Source organism: Eleutherodactylus coqui, chromosome 5 (genome assembly GCF_035609145.1).
Source record: "Eleutherodactylus coqui strain aEleCoq1 chromosome 5, aEleCoq1.hap1, whole genome shotgun sequence".
Classification (NCBI taxonomy): Eukaryota; Metazoa; Chordata; class Amphibia; order Anura; family Eleutherodactylidae; genus Eleutherodactylus; species Eleutherodactylus coqui.
The window spans coordinates 269767161-269795038 of NC_089841.1; the positions used below are offsets into that span (position 1 = coordinate 269767161).

General features: G+C 53.0%; 1 protein-coding gene and 1 non-coding gene across 3 annotated transcripts in view; one reads left to right on the plus strand and one right to left on the minus strand.

Moving 5' to 3' along the window:
* Window positions 1-23510, minus strand: part of TMEM259 (transmembrane protein 259) — a 33809-nt gene extending 10299 nt beyond the window's left edge. Inside the window, exons 1-11 of one of the 2 annotated variants that reach the window (XM_066604659.1) lie at window positions 23356-23510; window positions 23054-23262; window positions 11337-11606; window positions 9423-9534; window positions 8063-8173; window positions 3604-3726; window positions 3401-3501; window positions 2095-2152; window positions 1925-2008; window positions 1716-1848; window positions 871-970 (exon numbers count right to left, since the gene is read on the minus strand). In XM_066604659.1, coding sequence (XP_066460756.1) covers window positions 871-970; window positions 1716-1848; window positions 1925-2008; window positions 2095-2152; window positions 3401-3501; window positions 3604-3726; window positions 8063-8173; window positions 9423-9534; window positions 11337-11606; window positions 23054-23251 — 1290 coding nt within the window. In that variant the 5' untranslated portion in view covers window positions 23252-23262; window positions 23356-23510. Of the gene's footprint in view, window positions 1-870; window positions 971-1711; window positions 1849-1924; window positions 2009-2094; window positions 2153-3400; window positions 3502-3603; window positions 3727-8062; window positions 8174-9422; window positions 9535-11336; window positions 11607-23053; window positions 23263-23355 lie in introns of those variants that run through there. The other variant, XM_066604660.1, reaches the window with a different exon arrangement.
* A 267-nt stretch (window positions 23511-23777) lies between these two features.
* On the plus strand, window positions 23778-23884 carry LOC136630961 (U6 spliceosomal RNA). Its single transcript, XR_010792965.1, has one exon. It is a non-coding gene; the product is annotated as a U6 spliceosomal RNA (small nuclear RNA).
* The last annotated feature ends 3994 nt before the right edge of the window (window positions 23885-27878 follow it).

A 27878-nucleotide genomic window follows, 5' to 3' on the forward strand; every position in this document is an offset into this window, starting at 1 on the left:
GCAATAACTATGTTATAGTGCCCCTTTTTTTGCTATCAACTTGCTACTTTGACACAAGTGCAGGACCTCAATTCCCCTTAGCCATGAACCCCGGACTAGTAGCCACACCCCTGTGGTGAAACCAACACAAGACGGATCCCTGTGGCTCCCGCAAGGCCACACTGACCCGCATGCTGTGCTCTTCTCACCATCACATCTGACAACCAATGTGACCTCCAACGTAAATGTGAACTAAGCCTTACTGATATTAAAGGGGTTGTCCCGCGGCAGCAAGTGGGTCTATACACTTCTGTATGGCCATATTAATGCACTTTGTAATGTACATTGTGCATTAATTATGAGCCATACAGAAGTTATAAGAAGTTTTTCACTTACCTGCTGCGTTGCTAGCGTCCTCGTTTCCATGGAGCCGACTAATTTTCGCCGTCTAATGGCCAAATTAGCCGCGCTTGCGCAGTCCCGGTCTTCTTCCTTTTTCAATGGGGCTGCTCGTGCTGGATGCCGGCTCCGTGTAGCTCCGCCCCGTCACGTGCCGATTCCAGCCAATCAGGAGGCTGGAATCGGCAATGGACCGCACAGAAGCCCTGCAGTCCACCGAGTGAGAAGATCCCCGCGGCCATCTTCATCAGGTAAGTAAGAAGTCACCGGAGCGCGGGGATTCAGGTAAGCACTCTCCGGTGATCTTTTTTAACCCCTGCATCGGGTTTGTCTCGCGCCGAACGGGGGGGGGGGGGGGGGTTGAAAAAAAAAATAAAAACCGGTTTCGGCGCGGGACAACCCCTTTAACATATCATTTCTGAGATATCGCATGAAAAATGAAACTTTCTATAAATTGTGTGAATAGCTCTCATGGAAAAAAAAAGTAATTACCTGGATGAAGAGCCAGGAGGTGACCAGAGCCAGGCTGCTGTACTGCCCGTTGAAGCGGTAATGGTAGGCATAGAATGCAAAGTGATAGAGATAGAAGAATCTAGAGAGAAAAAGGGCAATGATAGAAGATTACAATAAATCACCTGACGACGGTTGGGGCTTTTCTGCACTAAAAAGGAAGATCTGAGGAAAAAAACAGCCCTTTCATAAAAAGCCCGTTACACCGTCCCAACACACTTATAGCTTACATAGTTAAAGTTAAATAGTTTCCATTTAATCCTCAATGTTTTGTATTAAAGGGGTTATCCGGGGACTAGATTATTTTTCTAAGCTGCCTAATATACTGTACTGCAAAAAAAAAAAAAAATACACCATACTCCCCACCCGGCAACCCCCCGCAGGTTCTGGTCCACCGGAACTTGTCACGGGGGATCCAGCAAGGACGTCATCGACACCAGAGCCATGTGACTGCTGCAGCCAATGACTGGACCCCCTCAGCTGCAGCAGCCACATGACCCCGGTGTCAGGACGCCTTTGCACCCAGAAGTGAAGAGCAGTGGAGACCGAGTCCGGGTGGGCCAGAAGCGGCAGGGGGAGCTGGTGAGGGGTGCGGGGGGGGGGGGGGGGGGGGGAAATGCATATTGGTAGGTTTCTACCAGCTCGGTAAAATACTACATAGACCCTACGTTAACCCTTTTAAGCTTACATGAAGAATTACGTCCAGTATTATAGACTAGTACTAGACGACTGCAGACTGGATGCACTATGACGTAGGTTTTACAGGACAAAACACACAATACAAAGAATCCCCCTCCCAAAACTAAAGGCTTTGAACTGCAGCTCACCTCAACCAGTGCCTCTTGCTGGTGTTTGTGTGGCAGCAGATGGCATCATACTGATCGGCCAGCCATACGATGAGGATGATGTAGAAGGCAGTCGTCGTATCATTGAAGAACTCCGACATAATGGCTTCCATTCCTGTAACGGCAGAGATACTAAAGCCATATAGATGCACCATCAAGCCAGTCTTTCTGCTGTTGGACAGCGAACCTACCTACGAGGGCAAGAATCACAGTGAGCAGCGGGGCAGCCGGGAAAGCAATACTCATATTCATCTCCAACATCTGCAGCAAATCCACTGGAGAGGAGAGAGAAGACAACATGAAAGAACTCGCCTTCCAAGACAACAGAAGATCCCGTCATTCCAAATACAGGCTCACTTACCGATAAAAACAAATATCTGATGGTGAGAATACCGCAGGAGCATCGAGACGGAGAGAGTCTGCAGGAGGCAAAACAGGGTCAACAGAGGAAGTAGATGAAAAACGGGGGAGAAAAAACAAAAACAAAAACACTGATCACGCGTGCGGGAGCTCCATCTCAATGGAGCTCCCACATGAAAAAGAAAGACAATTATAGTGCATCGGCAGTAGAAATGTGCGCAGGCCTGATTTTCCCTGTGGACATGAGGCCTAAAAATGAAGGCGTAGGTGGCTGAACTAGATCTGGAGTCAGTCCATAGAGGTACTAAGTGTATGTTAGCTAGGCAAGCTGAAAGGGTATAATACAAGAGTGCAAGTTAATAGAGGTGCTATGTAAGCAGCCTGATTATAAGTTTCCTAGGTAAGCTGAAAGGGCGGTCATTTATAGCCATCATATGGCAAATGATATAACTGCAAGCAGCCAATACCGGGACGCGCAGGGTGTTAGTTGATAGAGGTGCTATAAGAAGCAGTCAAGATATAAGATGCAGTACATTGCTGTGCTAATCATGTCTTAATCACAGTTGTGACATAGGCTGGAAATATCAGAGAGATCTCTGTACGTTCATTTAGCATATGAGCTGCTGTGCTGCTATGTTACCCAGTACACTGCTAGGTTGATTGTGCATTGAACACAGTTGTGATAGAGCTTAGCAGTGTCAGAGTGGTCTCTAGTACACACACAAGCTCCCTTGATAAAGCCTTGTGGCGAAACATGTTGGGAGGGCATGTGTTATATGTTTTTTAGATTAGGTTTAGGGATGGCCCCACTATACAGTATATGTTTATAGGTAAGCTAGGCCTCTAGGCAGTCCCTCTGTGGTTAAATAGAGACTTCTCTGACTGCATGCTACGTGAGGCTGGAGAGCAGCTGTGTTAGGCTGCCTGTCCCGCTATGGAGAGCGCTTCCCCCATCCACGAGCAGAGAATCATTGCGATTTTCTGCTCGTGGACAGCATGCTGCGATTTGCCCCGATTCGCAGCAGTCAGCCTATCTGTCAGATAGGCTGACAGCGTAGATCAGTCTGCTGGCTCCGGCTTCCAGGTGGATCCGCCGCTGGATATTGCAATGCCCGTGGACAAGCGGCCTTATACGGCAAAAAAAATGATCATCTTCATAGAAGGACATGAATTCAATACAAACTAAATCCAGATTGTATGAAAGATCTTTCCGTAGTCAGGAAACAACCGTTAGTCTCTCGACACTAAGAAGGCCAAAAGGGAAAAAAAAAAACACAAATCAATATTTTAAAAAAATGTAAACTCACAAAAATCACCATGATGACGAAGGCAGCGAGGTAGGAGGTGCGCGCCATCCACATGCTGACAAAGCGGTAATGTTCCCCTGAAACAACATTTCGCAGAAACCCTAAAAACAAAATCACAATTACAATTACAGAAGTTGAACTCTGCAAAAAATAAGTCGGCAAGTAAAGGCAGAACTCCGCGCACCCGCCGCCTTCACACAAACCTTTGTTCTCCTCGTTTTCTGCTAAAGCCTTGACGCTCGACATGAGGATATCATCATAGCCAAGAAACTCATCCAACAGAAAACGGCTGAAGCGGTCTCCAAAGCACAAGTCACGGGTCGGGTCTGAGGCGGGAAGACAAAGGGTGCGTTAGGGGGTCTTCATTTACAAGTCGGTTACTTTGTATTACGTGCCGACTCCAATCCTGAAGACAAGATGTGTCATTTGGAGGAGTGCGGGCGATCGTTACAGGCGCATTCGCTATCGGGCTACTCGTTTATACCAGTAGATACATCGTTGGCTCGCTCAGACGAGATATTGTTCAGAATGGTTTAGCCTTTCACATTCGCTGTATGAGTGAATCAGATGGACAAAACTAGCGATATGTAAACCGAACGATTCGCGAATGAGCCCGCGACACTTGTCATGCCTGCATAGAATAATCCAATTAAAAGTGAACAATCGTCATGTGGTCCACGTTTAGATCAAATGATCATTCGCTTTAGCTTGCTTGAATGATAATCGGTCTGTCTAAAATCACCCTTAAGCCTCGTTCGCACAAACGTCATATTGGCGCTCCGATAGCGGCACTAAAAAAGAAGTTGTGGCTATCAGAGCTCTAAATCATGTGAAAAGGTGTCTATTCTCCGCAAGTTTACACGGCTGGCTACGGCGTCTTGCAGTGAACCGACGCCGCAGCCCTGAAATCCCTGAGCCACCAGAGCAATGAAAGGCATCCCCGGGGGAATGAAGAGAGCCCGCGTCCGCCGCCGGGGATGCGACGGGAGCCCGCGTCCGCCGCCGGGGATGCGACGGGAGCCCGCGTCCGCCGCCGGGGATGCGACGGGAGCCCGCGTCCGCCGCCGGGGATGCGACGGGAGCCCCTTCATTGTTCTGGCGGCCGGGAGGTGGAGGGAGTTTAACCATCAAAATGCCGTTTGTGTGAAAGAGGCCCGAGGGCGCCGTCATACAAACGTTTGTGTGAAAGAGCCAAAACCAGAAGTGGGTCTGAAATATGGAAGAACTTCAAATCTTTCCATCACACTTTCTCTCCACTCCAGGTTTTGGCTCACAAAAAACTGAACACAAAAACTGCCGCATGATGGCGCCCGTTACGCTTCATCTCAATCTAAAGGACAAGTTAATTATGGAAGACAAGGTTTATAACAAATGTGCAATTCCCGATCAATTAACTCCACCACATAAAAAGACCGGCGACACTTCTGGGAGGCAACATTTTTTTCCCTTAAATTCATGTGTTTTGAGCAGACCATCATCCTTGCATCGGCATTTAGTTAAAAACTTTGCACCATTTGTCTTCTGCGCCTTCTACATATCACTGTATATGGAAACCGCAGCCTGAGGCCGGTCTCACTCGAGTGGGTCGGGTTCCGCATAGGGGAGGCTCGCAACGGATCCCGGCTGTGAGCCTGCATAAGACACTTTACTGCATTGCAGATGACTGCAGCGGCCCGCAGGCAGTCATGTGCAGTACAGGGTCTTCATGCATCTCCTGCGCCGTCGCTTAGCGATGACACGTACCTGCAGCCCATACACAATGTTAATTGCATTTATGGGCTGCGGGTCACATGCTTCCATTATCTTCAATGGGGGCCGACCTCGCAGCTTCCGCGGTAATATAGAGCATGCTGCGAGTTTTCTTCTGCTCGCAGAAAATGCAATTCATATCTGCGAGTGTGAAGGCGAACTCAAAAATGCATGCTTTCAATGCTCGTGTTTCACCGTGGATGGTCCTCACGGACAGCGATCGCCGAATCTGCAATTCAAATCCGGTGGTCTGAGAATCATCACTCCTGCGCTTATACACAGGGGCAATAATCCCTCACTATATGGAGGCGGAGCTCCGGAGATCTCTTGTGGTCGTCCGCCTCCAATCACAGCAAACCGGCATTCGTTCGAAAGAGACTCCCGCTCACTTGCCCCGTCAGGCCTCAGGTTTACACGGGACGAGTTGCTTGTCATTGCCCTTTGGAGCAGTCACTCAAGCAAATATCAGTCTGTTTAAAAGTACCCTTAGCCTGCAGTCTGCGCATACAGCGATAAGCAGAAGCTGCAGAAGACAAACACTGCAAATTGCTTCATTAAATCCCATTGCATCCCAAAATACATGCATTTAGGTGAAAAACTATTTGCCCCCCCCCCCCCCCCCTAAACGTGTCCACAGCCTTTAAGCCAGCTATGAGGTAGCAACTATTAGGAATTACAGCCCTACTAAAAGCTACTTTAGGCATTAGCTGGCACCGGAAGCCCTCAGTGAACTTGTGCCACGTCTTAACAATCAACAGTAAATTCATTCTTCAAGTTACTGGTTGTTAAAAGTTCTTTAATTCCATCGGCTCCTGGGAGGAGGGACGACCCATACGGCTGGCAGGAGAGCACTCTGGTTGTACCCAGCTTGTGGCACCACTAGACAGATCATTCAAGACTGGGTGAAGGTATGCGGAAATGATAAAGGTCGTCACCCCGCATAAGGTACAAGGTAATGGCGGGATAGACTTCTTGCCAATTGACAATCTACAGTGACTGAGAGAAGGTCCTCAGTACAAGTGCAGCTGATGGTAACCGGCTACTTATACTTCCTCAACAGTTGCCCAGAGCTCTCGTTTCCATCCCTCCGGGGCAGAACAGCACTTGGCAGAACTTATGCCCGTCTGCATTATCCATATGTTCCATTGCAAAGGGGCTTCCAAAAAGGGCATACATGAGCAAAATGTACAGATGGAGAGGAAACCTCGTTCTCTCCCGGATTCTGCCAGATTGCACACCACTGACTACGGCTACATTCACATGGATGAAAATCTCGCGCGAGCTTTGTGCGTTGTGAGAAGCAGGACTATGAAGTCTGTGGTTGTGAATGGACTTAGTCACATGAGCGATTCTTTTCTTTGCATCGATGTTCTATCTTTGGGTCTTCCCTGGAACGCCTCGCCAATTGTTTTCAATGGGACCTTTAACCCCTTCCCGCAACAGGACGTACCGGTACGTCCTGGGGATAGCGCGGGATCACATAAGATCCCGCGCTATCCCGCAGCGGGAGCCGGCTGTCACTCACAGCCGGCGTCCCGCTGCAACAGCGGGGGGACATGGGAGATCCGCGCCCCCGCTGTTAACCCCTTCCCTGCCGCGATCTAAGTAGATCGCGGCAGGGAAAGTTCACAGAGGGATCGCGCTCCCTCTGTGTCTCCGGCCGGCTCTCGCGATGTCATCACGAGAGCCCGGCCTGTCACCATGGCAACAAGACGGCGTCCTGTATTGCCTGTGCCTATAATCGCTGTACAAGCGATAAGGCATGGCAGAGCAGTAGCTCTGCCATGCCTTATGACAGCGATCATCAGGGCAGTGATTAAAGTCCCTCAGAGGGACTCAAATAGTGTAAAAAAAAGAAAAGAAAAATGTAAAAAAAAGAAAAATGTAAAAAAAAAAAACAACCCTTTTTTTGTGCTTTTTCTAATATTAGCATAAAAAAAGGGGAAAAAAATTAAAACCCCACATATTGGGTATTGACGTGTCCGTAACGACGTGTACAAAAAGTTGAACACACTTTTCATTTTGTACGACAAAAAGCGTAAAAAAAAAGCTAAAAGACAGAGGCAAAATGCTAATTTTTAGCATTTTGCCTCCCAAAAAGTGCAATAAAAGTGATCAAAAAAGCCGTACATTCACCAAAATGGTACCAATAAAAACTACAGCTCGTCTCGCAAAAAATAAGCCCTCATAGAGCTCCGTACATAGAAAAATAAAAAAAATGACAGGACTTTGAATGCAGCCATAGAGAAAAAAAAAAAAAAAGACTTCCAAAAAAAAAAAGGGGGTTTTATTGCAAAAAAAATGTAAAAACCTAAAAAAAAAAAATATAACAATTTTGGTATCGTTGTTACCATACCGACCCGCAGAAAAAATTGTGTGTGTCATTTATGCTGCATGATTAACGCTGTAAAAAAAAGAAAAAGAAATCTATGGCAGAATTGATGCGGTTTATCTCCATGTTATCATAAAAAAAAAAAATTTAAAAATTTTACGATATTGTCTACATACCCAAAAGTGGCACCGATAAAAACTACAGATCGCCACGCAAAAAACAAGCCCTTATACGGCCGCAGCGACGGAAAAATAAAAAAGTTATGGCTTTTGAAAAATGGAGATGGAAAAATACCAAAAAAAAAAAAATCGCTTGGTCCTCAACGCCAAAATAGGCCGTGTCATTAAGGGGTTAAAGACATCGCATGGCACTTTTATGTTGGGCACTGTGAGGTTTCCCATTGAAATCAATGGAAACATTTGTGATACTCCGATACGCATAAAACGTGCGCCTGAGGATCGCAACTTCATAGAAGTGATGCCAGGTGTTTTTTAATGACAAGCACGATATTGGGGAGAGTCCCCCAGCCTGATATCGCTCATGTACATGTAGCCTTCAGCCGTCACATTCTGCGCACTCACCAAGCGTCACCACCATCACGGGGATGTTGAGTCTCTGGCGCGTGCTCTGAGATAGGCGGAGAAATCCGTATTCAAGGGAATATTCCACTATGTACTCTTCTTGTGGCCAGACTAGCAAAAAATACATATATATTATCTATACAGATCACATTTATGTACATTAGGGCATTATCTATTCTATTAAACAAGGTTTCTAAAGGCCCCTAAAAAGTCTAAAAGTCAACATTCTAATTCACTTCCATCAACAACGCCGTCTGACTGCAGGACAACGAGCCTCGTATACGACGACGCAGAACATGAGCGACTTCCTAACATTATGGCCGCTCTCACACATGCGTGTTTTTACAAGCGCCCGTGTGAGAGGGACTTAAAATGACTCCATTTATCACTTCTCAGACTTTCGCATAGTGAGAACCAGCGCAACTCACCAAGAATGGCGCTGTGGACCGGCATGATCATCCCAGGTAATCTGTTCTAAGTGCCGCCGTACACATTGGCGCTGTCTCAGCCCACACCGCCATACGCACGTGTCCTGCATGGAACTAGGGGAGATGGCCTCTTAGAATTTGGTCGCCGCTGTTCTATTTTTTTGGCCCTTTTAACCTGCTGTTTACCCCATATTTCTCCTGCGATATAGCCATAGCGCCGCCCACCTACATATATGTCACCGTTTTCCCCTTTTTCCTGAAATTCCTGTTAACGACAATTTAATGCAGCATTCTACGCAAAGGACAACATATGCGCAGGCACACTGCAGAGCCTAGAAGCCAATGGTGGTCTGAGGCCAGACTACAAGGGAATAAGTCAGCGCCTCTGAGCCTCACAGACCCATAGGAGGCGCCACACTGAATTCGAGGCTTATACCTCCCTGCCCAGCCGTTCCCTCGCTAAACGCATGCAGAAGACTACTTGTGCATGGCATAGAACGACAAGACTGGTTCCCCATACTATATACACCATCTGCTCTGCCGAGTCTCTCCAGCAGCGGCTCGGACAGAGGGAGGTGTAGGGATTATATTGGTTCTTCCTCACATCCCTGGATGCAGCTTCTGGGGCTGAGAGCAGCAGATTCCCTTTAGTGTAATATCAGAAGATCTCGGCTTAAAGGGACAACTTCCCTTCCCCCGAGTCTCTTCCAGCAGATGCTACAACTGCGGCTTTAACATGAGAAGTTTATATAGCAATGAGGATTCAGGTGTCAGTGCCAGCGCCGTTGGCATCATCTCTCTTGATGAAGAGGAGGAGTTGCAGTTCTGCTGCTGGGGGGCAAAATGCGCCAAGATTCATAGAAACTATACAAGGACTTAAGTTTTTGCTCGCAATTTAAAATACTCCTTTAATAAACGGCTTGTTCACTTACCTTTACTAGTGGCATCGCTGAAGGAGAGTCCCTGACTCTGGTTGTCAGAGGGCTGGGTCACGCTCTCCAGCGACGGCTTCAGGAACATCTTGGGCTCAATGTCCAGCTCAAACTACAAGGGAAGAAAATCCCAATAGTGAAAAACTCCTCGGCCTTCCCCTTCACCGCTCACTTGTTAACTCTTTTTCACTGAAGTTTAAGTTGATTGAAACAAAAACACCTCAAGTCGCACACTGAAACACGATATTACGCTCGCCTGTTGGAAATTAGTCTTACACACTAAATGGGAACACTGACAGGGAGAAGGACCTGGGGATTGTAGGAAGCTGTAAACTGAACTGGAGCAACCAGTGTCAGGCAGCTGCTGCCAAGGCAAATAGGATCATGTGGGGGGGGGGGGCCATCAGAAGAGGTCTGGGGGCACATGACAAGAACATTGTTCTTCCTCTTGACAAGTCACTGGTCAGACCACACATGGAATATTTGGGACAGTTTTGTGCCCCAGGACTCAAGATATATAGCTATAATCAGGGGTCAGTATAGAGATCTCTCCCATCATCTATGGTACCAAGGACTGTAACAAGGGGGCGCTCTAATAACTATGTTTTCTCACTGTGGACTCGCTAAAAACGCTTACTGCTACCCTCATCCACTCCCGCCTCGATTACTACAACTCGCTGCTGATCGGCCTCCCCGCACCAGACTCTACCCTCTCCAATCCATCCTGAATGCAGCAGCCAGGCTCATCTTCCTGTCCAGCCGCTACTCGGACGCCTCTGCCCTGTGCCAGTCACTGCACTGGCTGCCCGTTAAATACAGAATTCAATTTAAACTCACTACCTTCATCCACAAAGCCCTCCACAGTGCAGCGCCCCCCTATATCGCCTCCCTCATCTCAATCCATCACCCAGCCCGGGCTCTCCGTTCTGCTAACGAAACTAGACTGCACACCCCTCTTATTCGAACTTCTCATTCCCGCCTCCAAGACGTCTCCAGAGCAGCACCGGTCCTCTGGAACGCACTACCAAAGGTTACCCGGGCAATCCAGGACTCCAGGCGTGCTCTAAAAACGCACCTCTTCAGGGAGGCATACCGCATTCCCTAAACAAACCCCCCTGTACTCCGCCTGATAACATGCTCCCCGACCTACTGACTGCAATCCCTACTAGCCATAATCAACTGCCCCTGTCGTCACACGGCTGAACGGCTGACCATTGTCTATGTGTATAGCATCCCTCACTGTCCACCCCGCCATACCGTGCACATCTCCAGCCCGCCATACCGTGCACATCTCCAGCCCGCCATACCGTGCACATCTCCAGCCCGCCATACCGTGCACATCTCCAGCCCGCCATACCGTGCACATCTCCAGCCCGCCATACCGTGCACATCTCCAGCCCGCCATACCGTGCACATCTCCAGCCCGCCATACCGTGCACATCTCCAGCCCTTTACCTTCTGTATCCCCCCATTACTTGTAGTGTGTAAGCTCGTTGGAGCAGGACCCGCACCCCTATTGTTTCCATCAGCTGATTACTATGTAACCGCGGTTCTGTAATGTTTGTACTTTTGTCTTTCTGTATCCCCCCTGTCTATGTAAGCGCTGCGGAATATGTTGGCGCTATACAAATACAGATTATTATTATATTACATGTTGTATCACTGATTACTCTGAAGGGTCAGTGATCCGGGGATTATTCCGGTTGCCAGATTGGAGTCAGGATGGAATTTCTTTCCCCTAAATGAGGACAATTGGCTTCTACCTCACTGAGGTTTGTTTTCCTTCCTCTGGATCAACATTGGAGAGTAATAGGCTGAACCGGATGGACAAAGTATATAAGGCTAAAGAGAAAGCCTATGTTCGGAATCCTTGAATCCTCACTACAAGCTCCACGTCTCCTGCTGATCTCATACCTTGATGGAGCTATTGTGGTACATGTCCACATTCATCTCCTCCTCATCCTCTTCTCCATCTTCCTCCCCCAGGGGTTCTTTCACCAGGCCAGGGAAGGTGTCACCATCATAGAACTGCAGGAAGATGGGGGCCCGGCTCGAGTTCAGCTGGATCTCCACCCGCAGGATCCCGTCTCGGGGCCACTTGTCTCGCACGTGCTCCAAGCAGTTGATAGGAGACCGAGAGAATGCGATGTGGATGTACGCAAGAATGAACAGCACCAAAAGGGCCTGGAGGAAAAGAAGAAGACAAGCTGTAAACAAGTAGCATTTCAAGAAGAGTTGGTCAAAGTGCTCTGAAGACCATAATGTGCCACCTGAATGCTGTTGGTCAGCGTCTTCCCACATGGCCGCAGACGGAGATACGCATCTGTGGACCACGGCTGATCCGGGGAACCTCCAGCAGATCTCACCAGTCTCATGCAATGGAGATTAAAGCACTCCGGGCAACTTTATCAGCTCCTCAGGGGGCCAATAAACAGGGTATTAAGCCAAATACTCTCACCAGCTGCCTTATTCATGAGAGAACGGCTTCGGACCCCCGTACTGAGACCAGCGAAGCTCTGCAGTGGACCACAAGGCACTTTCTCCCTTCATTCCCACAATGTCCACCACATAGGAACAGGCGGAGGACTTACGGTCCGTTGTAGGGTTCGGCTGGTCGCAGTACCAGCCACAGGGGATAACGGGGGTCCGGAGCAGCCGGTAAGAAGATTCAGCTGCCTGAAGCAGCAGACGCTACTAAATGAGCTGCATCAGCAAGTAAATCCCCCATTCACTACTGTGAATGGTGGGTCCTGTGTTATCTACATATAGGGGTCACCTCTCAGTGTAATCCTGCCTGTACAGGGAGGGGAGGAGGTGAGCTGTGACTATAATGAATGGTGGGTCCTGTGTTATCTACATATAGGGGTCACCTCTCAGTGTAATCCTGCCTGTGATGTCAGTGAGATGACGGCTGCAAAGCTTTCTGTACAGCTCAGGAAGTATAAGACTATTATTAGGATTAGTGGTCAGTGTGCAGGGAGAAGAGGAGGTGAGCTGTGACTATCCTGAATGGTGGGTCCTGTATTATCTACACACAGGTGTCACCTCTCAGTGTAATCCTGCCTGTGATGGCAGTGAGATGACTGCAGCAAAGCTTCCTCCACAGATCAGGCAGTATCAGACTAGTATAAATTGTGGAATTTAAAAAAAAAAAAAAAAAAAATGTCCAAAAATTCTTAAAAAATACGAATAACCCAAAAAATGGGATTTATATAATCGGTCATTCTCTGATGACACCTTGCTTTTAACGGTTTCAAATCCTATTAATTCCTGTTGCCAATAGTAACATTTCCCAGGTGCCCTCCCCCCCCACCCTTTCTGCTGCCTAGCAATTAAAAAAGTTTCTCTTTTCCCCAGTCTGTAAATAGTGACAAGTAGCAGATCGTCGCCAGCTCCGCTCCATAGAGAATAGGGCGCTATGGGTATAACAGCGAAAATCAATGCATGTGAACTGCTGCGATACCGTGCGTTACACACACGTAAGACGCAATCCACATACGCTCGTGCGAGCCCGGCCTAATGCTGCGAAGGAGACGGTAATCTGCAGGCCCGTATACACGTCATCGCACACGTCTACCTGGTAAACTCAGCATGAACATAAGGCTTATCCAAGGCCTCGATCTCAGAGGGGCTACACGGCGACGGCGGCCACAATACGAACAATCGCAGTGTAGCCATTCAACATCATGAAGCAATGGAGGCCAACGCTGCGGCGCGCAAGATGCCGAAACCCGCTGGATGATCAGGTTGCGGTCGCGGCAGCAACCCACGGACGTCCATCGCTCGCTGTAATACTTGGTAGTGCGAGCCGCCACTGTGTAACTAAACAACTAATGGTTAACAGCAGGCAGAATGTTCCGGAAGGCTCTCTAGGCAGGCAGCGCGCCTCATCAGTAGACGGTAAACTAGACTATTCAATAATATTACATTATACAACTCCAAAGGCGACCCATGACCTGCTGTACCGGCAGAAGCATCTAGAAGGAGCGCGCCAGGGGGTACCAGCACCAAGCAGGCGGTTACACTGCGCGTTACACTGTAATCACTCCTTCCGTCTCCCTAATGAGCATCTGAGCTGTCTGCCACGAGGCGGCCGGCGCACGCCCACTATTAGGGCTCACGTAGACCAGCGGATCACACATGTCATACAGAATAGAACCGAAGGATTTCATTGGGTTCGTTCAGTCGAGCGGATTTTTTCATGCGATGTGAGATTGCATGAAGAGACTCGCAGCAGGTCCGCCTCAGGGCGCATTACACAACATAGAAGTCCCCCCGAAATCAATGGGCATGCGTAAATACACGGGAAATACGCAGTCTGCACATCTACACAATCAGTGCGATCCCGTGCGTTCTTTACACCCATGTAGCCCCGCTGCAGGACGTTCCAGTCTGCTCACCTATACTGTGGGAATAGCGCGACCCCGAGCCCCGCTGTAGGACGTTCCAGTCTGCACACCTATACTGTGGGAATAGCGCGACCCCGAGCCCCGCTGCAGGACGTTCCAGTCTGCACACCTATACTGTGGGAATAGCGCGACCCCGAGCCCCGCTGCAGGACGTTCCAGTCTGCTCACCTATACTGTGGGAATAGCTCGACCCCGAGCCCCGCTGCAGGACGTTCCAGTCTGCACACCTATACTGTGGGAATAGCGCGACCCCGAGCCCCGCTGCAGGACGTTCCAGTCTGCACACCTATACTGTGGGAATAGCGCGACCCCGAGCGCCGCTGCAGGACATTCCAGTCCGCACGCCTATACTGTGGGAATAGCGCGACCCCGAGCCCCGCTGCAGGACTTTCCAGTCTGCACACCTATACTGTGGGAATAGCGCGACCCCGAGCCCCGCTGCAGGACGTTCCAGTCTGCACACCTATACTGTGGGAATAGCGGGACCCCGAGCCCCGCTGCAGGACGTTCCAGTCTGCACACCTATACTGTGGGAATAGCGCGACCCCGAGCCCCGCTGCAGGACGTTCCAGTCTGCACACCTATACTGTGGGAATAGCGCGACCCCGAGCCCCGCTGCAGGACGTTCCAGTCTGCACACCTATACTGTGGGAATAGCGGGACCCCGAGCCCCGCTGCAGGAAGTTCCAGTCTGCACACCTATACTGTGGGTATAGCAGGACCCCGAGCCCCGCTGCAGGACGTTCCAGTCTGCACACCTATACTGTGGGAATAGCGCGACCCCGAACCCCGCTGCAGGACGTTCCAGTCCGCACACCTATACTGTGGGAATAGCGCGACCCCGAGCCCCGCTGCAGGACGTTCCAGTCCGCACACCTATACTGTGGGAATAGCGGGACCCCGAGCCCCGCTGCAGGACGTTCCAGTCTGCACACCTATACTGTGGGAACAGCGGGACCCCGAGCCCCGCTGCAGGACGTTCCAGTCTGCACACCTATACTGTGGGAATAGCGGGACCCCGAGCCCCGCTGCAGGACGTTCCAGTCTGCACACCTATACTGTGGGAATAGCGGGACCCCGAGCCCCGCTGCAGGACGTTCCAGTCTGCTCACCTCTACTGTGGGAATAGCGGGACCCCGAGCCCCGCTGCAGGACGTTCCAGTCTGCTCACCTCTACTGTGGGAATAGCGCGACCCCGAGCCCCGCTGCAGGACGTTCCAGTCTACACGCATACACTGTGGGAATAGCGTGACCCCGAGCCCCGCTGCAAGACGTTCCAGTCTACACGCATACACTGTGGGTATAGCGCGACCCCGAGCCCCGCTGCAGGACGTTCCAGTCTGCACACCTATACTGTGGGAATAGCGCGACCCAGAGCCCCGCTGCAGGACGTTCCAGTCTGCACACCTATACTGTGGGAATAGCGGGACCCCGAGCCCCGCTGCAGGACGTTCCAGTCTGCACACCTATACTGTGGGAATAGCGCGACCCCGAGCCCCGCTGCAGGACGTTCCAGTCTGCACACCTATACTGTGGGAATAGCGCGACCCCGAGCCCCGCTGCAGGACGTTCCAGTCTGCACACCTATACTGTGGGAATAGCGGGACCCCGAGCCCCGCTGCAGGAAGTTCCAGTCTGCACACCTATACTGTGGGTATAGCAGGACCCCGAGCCCCGCTGCAGGACGTTCCAGTCTGCACACCTATACTGTGGGAATAGCGCGACCCCGAACCCCGCTGCAGGACGTTCCAGTCCGCACACCTATACTGTGGGAATAGCGCGACCCCGAGCCCCGCTGCAGGACGTTCCAGTCCGCACACCTATACTGTGGGAATAGCGGGACCCCGAGCCCCGCTGCAGGACGTTCCAGTCTGCACACCTATACTGTGGGAACAGCGGGACCCCGAGCCCCGCTGCAGGACGTTCCAGTCTGCACACCTATACTGTGGGAATAGCGGGACCCCGAGCCCCGCTGCAGGACGTTCCAGTCTGCACACCTATACTGTGGGAATAGCGGGACCCCGAGCCCCGCTGCAGGACGTTCCAGTCTGCTCACCTCTACTGTGGGAATAGCGGGACCCCGAGCCCCGCTGCAGGACGTTCCAGTCTGCTCACCTCTACTGTGGGAATAGCGCGACCCCGAGCCCCGCTGCAGGACGTTCCAGTCTACACGCATACACTGTGGGAATAGCGTGACCCCGAGCCCCGCTGCAAGACGTTCCAGTCTACACGCATACACTGTGGGTATAGCGCGACCCCGAGCCCCGCTGCAGGACGTTCCAGTCTGCACACCTATACTGTGGGAATAGCGCGACCCAGAGCCCCGCTGCAGGACGTTCCAGTCTGCACACCTATACTGTGGAAATAGCGCGACCCCGAGCCCCGCTGCAGGACGTTCCAGTCTGCACGCATACACTGTGGGAATAGCGCGACCCCGAGCCCCGCTGCAGGACGTTCCAGTCTACATGCATACACTGTGGGAATAGCGCGACCCCGAGCCCTGCTGCAGGACGTTCCAGTCTGCACACCAATACTGTGGAAATAGCGCGACCCCGAGCCCCGCTGCAGGACATTCCAGTCTACACGCATACACTGTGGGAATAGCGCGACCCCCAAGCACGACACTGCAGGATGTTTCAGTCCACACGCATATACTGTGGAAATAGCATGACCCCGAGTGCCGCTGCAGCACTTTCCAGTCTGCACAACTATACTTTGGAAATAGCGCGACCCCGAGTGCCGCTGCAGCACTTTCCAGTCTGCACAACTATACTGTGGGAATAGTGCGACCCCGAGTGCCGCTGCAGGATGTTTCAGTCCACACGCATATACTGTGGAAATAGCATGACCCCGAGTGCCGCTGCAGCACTTTCCAGTCTGCACAACTATACTTTGGAAATAGCGCGACCCCTAAGCACCACGCTGCAGGATGTTTCAGTCCACACGCATATACTGTGGGAATAGCACGACCCCGAGCTCCGCTGCAGCACTTTCCAGTCTGCACAACTATACTGTGGGAATAGCGCGACCCCGAGTGCCGCTGCAGTACTTTCCAGTCTGCACAACTATACTGTGGGAATAGCGCGACCCCGAGTGCCGCTGCAGCACTTTCCAGTCTGCACAACTATACTGTGGGAATAGCACGACCCCGAGTGCCGCTGCAGCACTTTCCAGTCTGCACAACTATACTTTTGGAATAGCGGGACCCCCCGAGCACCCCGCTGCATGTTTCAGTCCACAAGCATATACTGTGGAAATAGCGCGACCCCGAGCCCCGCTGCAGCACTTGCCACTCTGTACAACTATACTGTGGTAATAGCTGGACCCCCGAGCACCTCGCTGCATGATGTTTCAGTCCACACGCATATATTGTGGGAATAGCACGACCCGGAGCCCCGCTGCAGGACATTCCAGTCTGCACACCAATACTGTGGGAATAGCGCGACCCTGAGCGCCTCTGCAGCACTTTGCAGTTTGCACACCTATACTGTGGGAATAGCGTGACCCCCAAGCACCACGCTGCAGGATGTTTCAGTCCACACGCATATACTGTGGGAATAGCGCGACCCGAGCCCCGCTGCAGGACGTTCCAGTCTGCACACCTATACTGTGGGAATAGCGCGACCCCGAGCCCCGCTGCAGGACGTTCCAATCTGCACACCTATACTGTGGGAATAGCGCGACCCCGAGCCCCGCTGCAGGATGTTCCAGTCTGCACACCTATACTGTGGAAATTGTGTGACCCCCCAAGCACGACGCTGCAGGATGTTTCAGTCCGCACGCATATACTGTGGAAATAGCGCGACCCTGAGCGCCGCTACAGCACCTTCCTGTCTGCACAACTATACTATGGGAATAGCGCGACCCCGAGCCCCGCTGCAGGACGTTCCAGTCTGCTCACCTATACTGTGGGAATAGCTCGACCCCGAGCCCCGCTGCAGGACGTTCCAGTCTGCACACCTATACTGTGGGAATAGCGCGACCCCGAGCCCCGCTGCAGGACGTTCCAGTCTGCTCACCTATACTGTGGGAATAGCTCGACCCCGAGCCCCGCTGCAGGACGTTCCAGTCTGCACACCTATACTGTGGGAATAGCGCGACCCCGAGCCCCGCTGCAGGACGTTCCAGTCTGCACACCTATACTGTGGGAATAGCGCGACCCCGAGCGCCGCTGCAGGACATTCCAGTCCGCACGCCTATACTGTGGGAATAGCGCGACCCCGAGCCCCGCTGCAGGACTTTCCAGTCTGCACACCTATACTGTGGGAATAGCGCGACCCCGAGCCCCGCTGCAGGACGTTCCAGTCTGCACACCTATACTGTGGGAATAGCGGGACCCCGAGCCCCGCTGCAGGACGTTCCAGTCTGCACACCTATACTGTGGGAATAGCGCGACCCCGAGCCCCGCTGCAGGACGTTCCAGTCTGCACACCTATACTGTGGGAATAGCGCGACCCCGAGCCCCGCTGCAGGACGTTCCAGTCTGCACACCTATACTGTGGGAATAGCGGGACCCCGAGCCCCGCTGCAGGAAGTTCCAGTCTGCACACCTATACTGTGGGTATAGCAGGACCCCGAGCCCCGCTGCAGGACGTTCCAGTCTGCACACCTATACTGTGGGAATAGCGCGACCCCGAACCCCGCTGCAGGACGTTCCAGTCCGCACACCTATACTGTGGGAATAGCGCGACCCCGAGCCCCGCTGCAGGACGTTCCAGTCCGCACACCTATACTGTGGGAATAGCGGGACCCCGAGCCCCGCTGCAGGACGTTCCAGTCTGCACACCTATACTGTGGGAACAGCGGGACCCCGAGCCCCGCTGCAGGACGTTCCAGTCTGCACACCTATACTGTGGGAATAGCGGGACCCCGAGCCCCGCTGCAGGACGTTCCAGTCTGCACACCTATACTGTGGGAATAGCGGGACCCCGAGCCCCGCTGCAGGACGTTCCAGTCTGCTCACCTCTACTGTGGGAATAGCGGGACCCCGAGCCCCGCTGCAGGACGTTCCAGTCTGCTCACCTCTACTGTGGGAATAGCGCGACCCCGAGCCCCGCTGCAGGACGTTCCAGTCTACACGCATACACTGTGGGAATAGCGTGACCCCGAGCCCCGCTGCAAGACGTTCCAGTCTACACGCATACACTGTGGGTATAGCGCGACCCCGAGCCCCGCTGCAGGACGTTCCAGTCTGCACACCTATACTGTGGGAATAGCGCGACCCAGAGCCCCGCTGCAGGACGTTCCAGTCTGCACACCTATACTGTGGAAATAGCGCGACCCCGAGCCCCGCTGCAGGACGTTCCAGTCTGCACGCATACACTGTGGGAATAGCGCGACCCCGAGCCCCGCTGCAGGACGTTCCAGTCTACATGCATACACTGTGGGAATAGCGCGACCCCGAGCCCTGCTGCAGGACGTTCCAGTCTGCACACCAATACTGTGGAAATAGCGCGACCCCGAGCCCCGCTGCAGGACATTCCAGTCTACACGCATACACTGTGGGAATAGCGCGACCCCCAAGCACGACACTGCAGGATGTTTCAGTCCACACGCATATACTGTGGAAATAGCATGACCCCGAGTGCCGCTGCAGCACTTTCCAGTCTGCACAACTATACTTTGGAAATAGCGCGACCCCGAGTGCCGCTGCAGCACTTTCCAGTCTGCACAACTATACTGTGGGAATAGTGCGACCCCGAGTGCCGCTGCAGGATGTTTCAGTCCACACGCATATACTGTGGAAATAGCATGACCCCGAGTGCCGCTGCAGCACTTTCCAGTCTGCACAACTATACTTTGGAAATAGCGCGACCCCTAAGCACCACGCTGCAGGATGTTTCAGTCCACACGCATATACTGTGGGAATAGCACGACCCCGAGCTCCGCTGCAGCACTTTCCAGTCTGCACAACTATACTGTGGGAATAGCGCGACCCCGAGTGCCGCTGCAGTACTTTCCAGTCTGCACAACTATACTGTGGGAATAGCGCGACCCCGAGTGCCGCTGCAGCACTTTCCAGTCTGCACAACTATACTGTGGGAATAGCACGACCCCGAGTGCCGCTGCAGCACTTTCCAGTCTGCACAACTATACTTTTGGAATAGCGGGACCCCCCGAGCACCCCGCTGCATGTTTCAGTCCACAAGCATATACTGTGGAAATAGCGCGACCCCGAGCCCCGCTGCAGCACTTGCCACTCTGTACAACTATACTGTGGTAATAGCTGGACCCCCGAGCACCTCGCTGCATGATGTTTCAGTCCACACGCATATATTGTGGGAATAGCACGACCCGGAGCCCCGCTGCAGGACATTCCAGTCTGCACACCAATACTGTGGGAATAGCGCGACCCTGAGCGCCTCTGCAGCACTTTGCAGTTTGCACACCTATACTGTGGGAATAGCGTGACCCCCAAGCACCACGCTGCAGGATGTTTCAGTCCACACGCATATACTGTGGGAATAGCGCGACCCGAGCCCCGCTGCAGGACGTTCCAGTCTGCACACCTATACTGTGGGAATAGCGCGACCCCGAGCCCCGCTGCAGGACGTTCCAATCTGCACACCTATACTGTGGGAATAGCGCGACCCCGAGCCCCGCTGCAGGATGTTCCAGTCTGCACACCTATACTGTGGAAATTGTGTGACCCCCCAAGCACGACGCTGCAGGATGTTTCAGTCCGCACGCATATACTGTGGAAATAGCGCGACCCTGAGCGCCGCTACAGCACCTTCCTGTCTGCACAACTATACTATGGGAATAGCGCGACCCCGAGCCCCGCTGCAGGACGTTCCAGTCTGCACACCTATACTGTGGAAATAGCGGGACCCTGAGCCCCGCTGCAGGACGTTCCAGTCTACACGCATACACTGTGGGAATAGCGGGACCCCGAGCCCCGCTGCAGGACGTTCCAGTCTGCACACCAATACTGTGGGAATAGCGCGACCCCGAGCCCCGCTGCAGGACGTTCCAGTCTGCACACCAATACTGTGGGAATAGCGCGACCCCGAGCCCCGCTGCAGGACGTTCCAGTCTGCACACCTATACTGTTGAAATAGCGGGACCCCGAGCCCCGCTGCAGGACGTTCCAGTCCGCACACCTATACTGTGGGAATAGCGCGACCCCGAGCCCCGCTGCAGGACGTTCCAGTCCGCACACCTATACTGTGGGAATAGCGGGACCCCGAGCCCCGCTGCAGGACGTTCCAGTCTGCTCACCTATACTGTGGGAATAGCGCGACCCCGAGCGCCGCTACAGGACGTTCTGGTCCGTCACGTTCTATTCTGACACAGATTTCAATCAATGAAACAATCAGCCCAACCTGCACACAAGTGCGGACCCCCTCGTGGTCTTCTTGGGGCCGTTTCACAGACTTTCTACCAATTAACAAAATATCCCATCAGTCGGCCTCTACCGCTGTCTGCACAAAATGTCGGTTTGGTTAGGAATGACCATTCACAAAACTGCGTCCCATCCAGACATTTCTCTGTGGCACCCCCTTCACGTACCAACTGATGGGACCCCCAACTGGCGGCACCCTCCCCCGTCAGCTGGTGGCAGCCCCCTCCCCCTTTATGTTTATCACGGAGAGATTCATACAGGCTGATGATCGGGCTGTACGTTCACTGGTGAACGCACTTTGAGGGCTCTGCCACCATCTTTTTGCCCCCCTCTCTGAGAGCGCCATCAGATAGTGCCTGCCTGCTCTGCCGGAGTTTTATCAGCAGCAGCACATGCATAGAGGACTTCAGGAAGTAGTCCTGGATATTCATGAGCTTCAGGCTAGCCACACCCACCTCACCCTCCAGCCAATAACTGAACACTGGAGGGCACGGCTTGCAGCAAATGTTCAGGACTACTTCCTGGAGTCCTCCATGCATGTGCTACACAGACACACACAGCCATGTGCCGCTGCCAGAGAGATGGTCGCTGTCTCTTTAATAGCCCTTCTGCATGAGACGACTATCATTCAGGCTCCCGCAGGTACACAGATGCCGAGGTACGCGCCGTTCAGTGTACGCAGCAGTCGGTCACTACTGAACAACCATCTGCTTACAGTGAATGCAGGCTGGGGGAGACGCCCCTTGGTCAGCTCCGCCCCCATGGTGGCCACGCGGTAAGCGGTGCTCCCTCCTGTGCAGCGGCATCACTGGGACCAGCTGCTGATCCTGGACCCCCTAGAGGGGGGCCTTTATACTGAGGACAATAGATAACCGGCAGGGGTCTGCCGCTCAGGACCAGCTCCTGCCAGGCCGGCGTCAGCACGGACAGAACTGGAAGCAGATAGCGCTGTGGTACCAACGGTGATCCCGAGCGGCCCCCCACTCCCCCCGATGATCCCGAGCGGCCCCCCACTTCCCCCCCCGGTAATCCCGAGCGGCCCCCCCCCCCCCCCCGGTGATCCCGAGCAGCCCCCCACTTCCCCCCCGATGATCCCGAGCAGCTCTCCCCGTGATCAACTGTTAATCCTTCCGACCCGTCATCAATAGTAGGAGTCCCTGACACCCTTTACGGTCCGGCAGGCGCCGACCATCCACGGTCACAGCCTGTCCAGGTAGAAAGCGGTGGCAACACGGGAGACGGTCTGTCACAAGCCCCTTTAACAAAACGGATCCTGCAAGGCATGGAGAACCCCGCGTGTAGTGCTGGATGACCACGTGTCATCCGCGTCCGCCGGCGCAACACAGACGTCCGCCGGCGCAACACAGACGTCCGCCGCGGTCCGCCGGCGCAACACAGACGTCCGCCGCCGCAACACAGACGTCCGCCGCCGCAACACAGACGTCCGCCGCCGCAACACAGACGTCCGCCGCCGCAACACAGACGTCCGCCGCCGCAACACAGACGTCCGCCGCGGTCCGCCGGCGCAACACAGACGTCCGCCGCGGTCCGCCGCCGCAACACAGACGTACGCCGCGGTCCGCCGCCGCAACACAGACGTACGCCGCGGTCCGCCGCCGCAACACAGACGTACGCCGCGGTCCGCCGCCGCAACACAGACGTACGCCGCAACACAGACGTACGCCGCGGTCCACACCGCGCGCCGCGGTCCGCCGCAGTCCACACCGCACGCCGCGGTCCGCCGCAGTCCACACCGCACGCCGCGGTCCGCCGCAGTCCACACCGCACGCCGCGGTCCGCCGCAGTCCACACCGCACGCCGCAGTCCACACCGCGCCGGTATTTCATCCTAGGAAGAGACGGCTAATAAATAAATACCTTAAGAAGAACAAAGAATTCAAAGATTCTGCGGAAGGAAGGCGGGAAGAGCCGAGCGTAGGTGACCGCCATCTTGAAGAAGAGCGCGTGGAAAAGGCGGTCCCGCACGTTGATCAGGGGGTTCTGGTTGAGGTTGGGGGTCCGCACGCGGTTCCCATTGGTGTTGTTTATAGGAATGTTCCCCTGGTTCTCAGACATCTTGGAGGCTCCTGAGAAGAGAAAGCAAGCAGATTAGCCGGAGCCCTGCAGCGCCGAGCATGCGCAGTACGGAGCTCCCGCCACTCCTCGGCGCCCCAGCCCACCTGCGCTTAGTCTGGGGGTCCCCGCTGTTAGGCCCTAGCTCTGTAGGGAGGGGACCCCTCGGAGCTTACAGGGTCGCACAGTCTCTGCTTATCGCCGACTTCCGGCCTCTCTTCCGCTTCCTGTGGCTTCAGCCATTGCAGTGACCGTGAAAAGGACTGCGCCAAGCAGTATGGGAAAAGGGGCGGGGCTATGCTAATATCCAAGGAGGTTACGTTACCCAGAGTGCATTGTGCGAGCAAAGATTTTTCTTCATAACCAAGGACAATTAGATAAATGAGCCGGCTGCTAGCGAGGCTGTCCCCAGCTGGAGGAGAGTTCTAGAAGGGAGATGGAGGGAGGAGGCGAAGGGATCTGACTCGCCACAATGTATAAATATGACGCTGTGTGGACCTTATATACCACCAGCGCCCTCTACAGGATTGTGCTCGCTTCGGCAGCACATATACTAAAATTGGAACGATACAGAGAAGATTAGCATGGCCCCTGCGCAAGGATGACACGCAAATTCGTGAAGCGTTCCATATTTTACAACTTGTTCTCCTGTTGTTTCCTTTTTGGATCTTCAGTGATGTCCAGAAACGTCCCGCGTGACAGAATACTTAACAGCCGGGCGGCAGAATACGTCCTCCGCTGGAGCACTCACAAGAACGTGCGGTTACAGCGTATTACACGAGTTTTGTACCGGTCTGCCACGGGCGGCCATGTTGCCACTCACACATATTGTGCCAAATACGTGCTCAATAAAGATCGCAGCATGTTCTATCTTGGTGGGCATTACGCACGCTTACACACAGCGAGAACGAGATGTCACTGCATGCTTGCTGTGCGAGGGGCAACCATCTCCTGCAGGCGGCACGCTGCCAATTACACCCACGTGAAGCCGCCCTTAGATGTGCGGAATGCCAGGACAGCGAATCCCACAACACTGCTGCGGAATATGCCGTCCGTGTGAAGCCCCCGCGGCGGTTCAGTTTATGTCACTCTCATCTAGCCGGTAATGGAAAGCTGAGACCCCTAACTGGCTGTAAGCTGGCATGTTTGGCGCTTGGCGAAGGGGGCAGCTCGGCTCCGGCTCAGGCCCTACTCACCCGCCTTGGCGGCTCCAGCGCAGACCCAGTGTGAGATGCCGGATGAAAAAGTTGCACAAGCACATAATATAAATGCATGATGGGTGCAGGAAGCGGGCGGACCCCATTACAGTCAGCGGGGTCCGGTCGGCACAGATTGGTTCTGTTATGATGGATCTGTTTTCCGACTCCCAGAACAGAGTCCTGAGCGCAGATGTGGGAGCGGCGAAACTGATAGAAAATGGGAAAAACAGATTTGTTTGATTCCAGTTTCTTTCCTCTAATAACAGAGCAGAGAGCCTGAACCGCCCCCTGCGCCGTGTGGGCACGTTCGCCAGCGTTCTGTGTTGCCTTTTTCAGCAGTGCTGTATGCAGTCCTCGGGCAGTAACACATGGGGTAATAACTAGAGATGAGCGAGCACCAAAATGCTCGGGTGCTCGTTATTCGGGATGAAATTATCGCGATGCTCGAGGGTTCGTTTCGAGTAACGAACCCCATTGAAGTCAATGGGCGACCCGAGCATTTTTGTAGTTCGCCGATGCTCGCTAAGGTTTTCATTTGTGAAAATCTGGGCAATTCAAGAAAGTGATGGGAACGACACAGCAACGGATAGGGCAGGCGAGGGGCTACATGTTGGGCTGCATCTCAAGTTCACAGGTCCCACTATTAAGCCACAATAGCGGCAAGAGTGCCCCCCCCCCCCTCCCAACAATTTTTTCTTCTGAAAAACCCTGATTAGCAATGCATACCTTAGCTAAGCACCACACTACCTCCAACAAAGCACAATCACTGCCTGCATGACACTCCGCTGCCACTTCTCCTGGGTTACATGCTGCCCAACCGCCCATTTCAGTAGTAGTAGCAGTCCAGACAGGCCCCAGTAACAATTCCGAAGCAGCAGTATAGGGGAAGCACAGTATTAGTTCCATTTCAGTAGTAGTAGCAGTCAAGACAGGCCACAGTAACGGACACAGCAGAGCCAGGAAACAATTATGCGCAGGCCTGTAGTGAGACCTAGGTGCGTATGACTGAGCTACTGGAATTAACAGCGAAGAACCAGTCAAGTGGCCAAAGGCCAGTGGTAGGCCTTAAGTATTTTGCTTCAATTTTTTAAAATGGTGAGGTGAAAAACCAGACAGACACCGTATGCAGCGTATATATGTATACTCTTTCCCTCTGGCGGGATGACGGCGATCATGTAACGGACACAGCAGAGCCAGGAAACAATTATGCGCAAGCCTGCTGTAACGCTTAGCTGGGTAATAATGAGCGACTACTACCCCCAGCAGACACGCAGTAAACTGTACACGGTCACAGGCTTGGCTGGGTAATAATGAGCGACTACTACCCCCAGCAGACACGCAGTAAACTGAAGACGGTCACAGGCAGCCCAAATATAGTATTTTTTTCCAATTTTTGGGAAAAAGCCCACTGCCTATATAGCCTGTATATGGATTTCCCTGTTGGAGGATGACTGTGGTTATTGAAAGCACAGTGCAGCCAGAAAAAATTATGCGCAAGGCTGCAGTAACACCTAGCTGGGTAATAGTGAGCAACTACTACCCCCAGCAGACACATAGTAAACTGAACACGGTCACAGGCAGCCCAAAGATTTTTTTTCCCAATTTTTTTGAAAAAGCCCACTGCCTATATAGCCAGTATACCTCTTTCCCTGTACCACTGTCCCTGCCTCACCAGTACTGCCCCTATACACAGTAAAATGACTGCAGACTGAGGACGCTATGGTCTGCACGCCCAATATACAAAAAAAAAAAAAAAAAATGTGCAAAGCTGCTAAAAGCAGCCTCAACAGTACTGCACACGGTCAGATGTGGCCCTAAGAAGGACCGTTGGGGTTCTTGAAGACGAAGATAACAGCCTAACACTCTCCCTATAGCAGTTACAGCAGGACGGCACTTTCCCTAATGTCTCTCAGCGTGCATCTGTGGCGAGCCGCGGCCGGCCCCAGTTTATATACTCGGGTGACACCTGATCTCCCCAGCCACTCGCTGCAGGGGGGTGGGATAGGGCTGGAACTTCACAGGAGGAAGTTGTAATGCCTTCCCTGTGTTTCTATTGGCCAGAAAACGGCGCAAACTTTTCTGGGAAGAAAATGGAAGTGACTCGAACACCGCGTGGTGCTTGTATCGAGTAACGAGCATCTCGAGTACCCTAATACTCGAACGAGCATTAAGCTCGGACGAGTACGCTCGCTCATCTCTAGTAATAACACATGGGGTAATAACTAGAGATGAGCGAACACCAAAATGCTCGGGTGCTCGTTACTCGGGACGAAATTATCGCGATGCTCGAGGGTTCGTTTCGAGTAACGAACCCCATTGAAGTCAATGGGCGACCCGAGCATTTTTGTATTTCGCCGATGCTCGCTAAGGTTTCCATTTGTGAAAATCTGGGAAATTCAAGAAAGTGATGGGAACGACACAGCAACGGATAGGGCAGGCGAGGGGCTACATGTTGGGCTGCATCTCAAGTTCCCAGGTCCCACTATTAAGCCACAATAGCGGCAAAAATGCCCCCCCCCCCCCCGCACTGTCAGCGTAAAGATCGTTCTTCTCTGCCGCAGCTGTTACAGCTGTGGAAGAGAAGAATGATTTGTCTTCTATATGTTCTCAATGGGGTCGGCGCTGCTGCCGCCGGCCCCATTGAGCGCATATAGAGAAGAGAACAGGAATCGCAGATCGCAGATAGGTGCGATCTGCGATTTCTGTTCTACAATTTATCGGACGAGCGCATAAAAAGCGCTCATGTGTCCGATAAAAATTGGCCGGACGCATGCGCAAATCGCGCGAAAAACGCCCGTCTGACTAAGGCCATAGTCAGACGGGCGTTTTTTCGCGCGATTTGCGGATCGCATGACGGATGCGTATCCGCAAATCGCGTGACCGGTGCCCGAAAATCGCCCGAAAATCGGGCGGAGCTATCCAGCGCATTGCATTCAATGGAGCCGGCAATACAGCCCGCTCCATTGAAAGCAATGCGCTGCGGGCGATCACAGGATGAATTGTCGGGAAGGGCTTAAATATATAAGCCCTTCCCTGCAATTCATCCAGAAAAGTGTTAAACTAAAAAATATATATATACTGACCTGCTACCGGCAGCCGGAGTTCCACGCGGCCGTCCTGCAGTGGGTGTGAAGGGGGTGTGAGTCAGACCTGCCCCCTGATTGGCTCAGAAGAATGATTTGTCTTCTATATGTTCTCAATGGGGTCGGCGCTGCTGCCGCCGGCCCCATTGAGCGCATATAGAGAAGAAGGACCTTTGGGGTTCTTGAAGCCTAAAATAACTCCTAACACTCTCCCTATAGCAGCAGCAGCATCAGTAGCTGATCTATGTCAGAATGCATCTGTGGCGAGCCGCGGGAGGGGCCGATTTATATACTCGGGTGACACCTGATCTCCCCAGCCACTCACTGCAGGGGGATGGTATAGGGCTT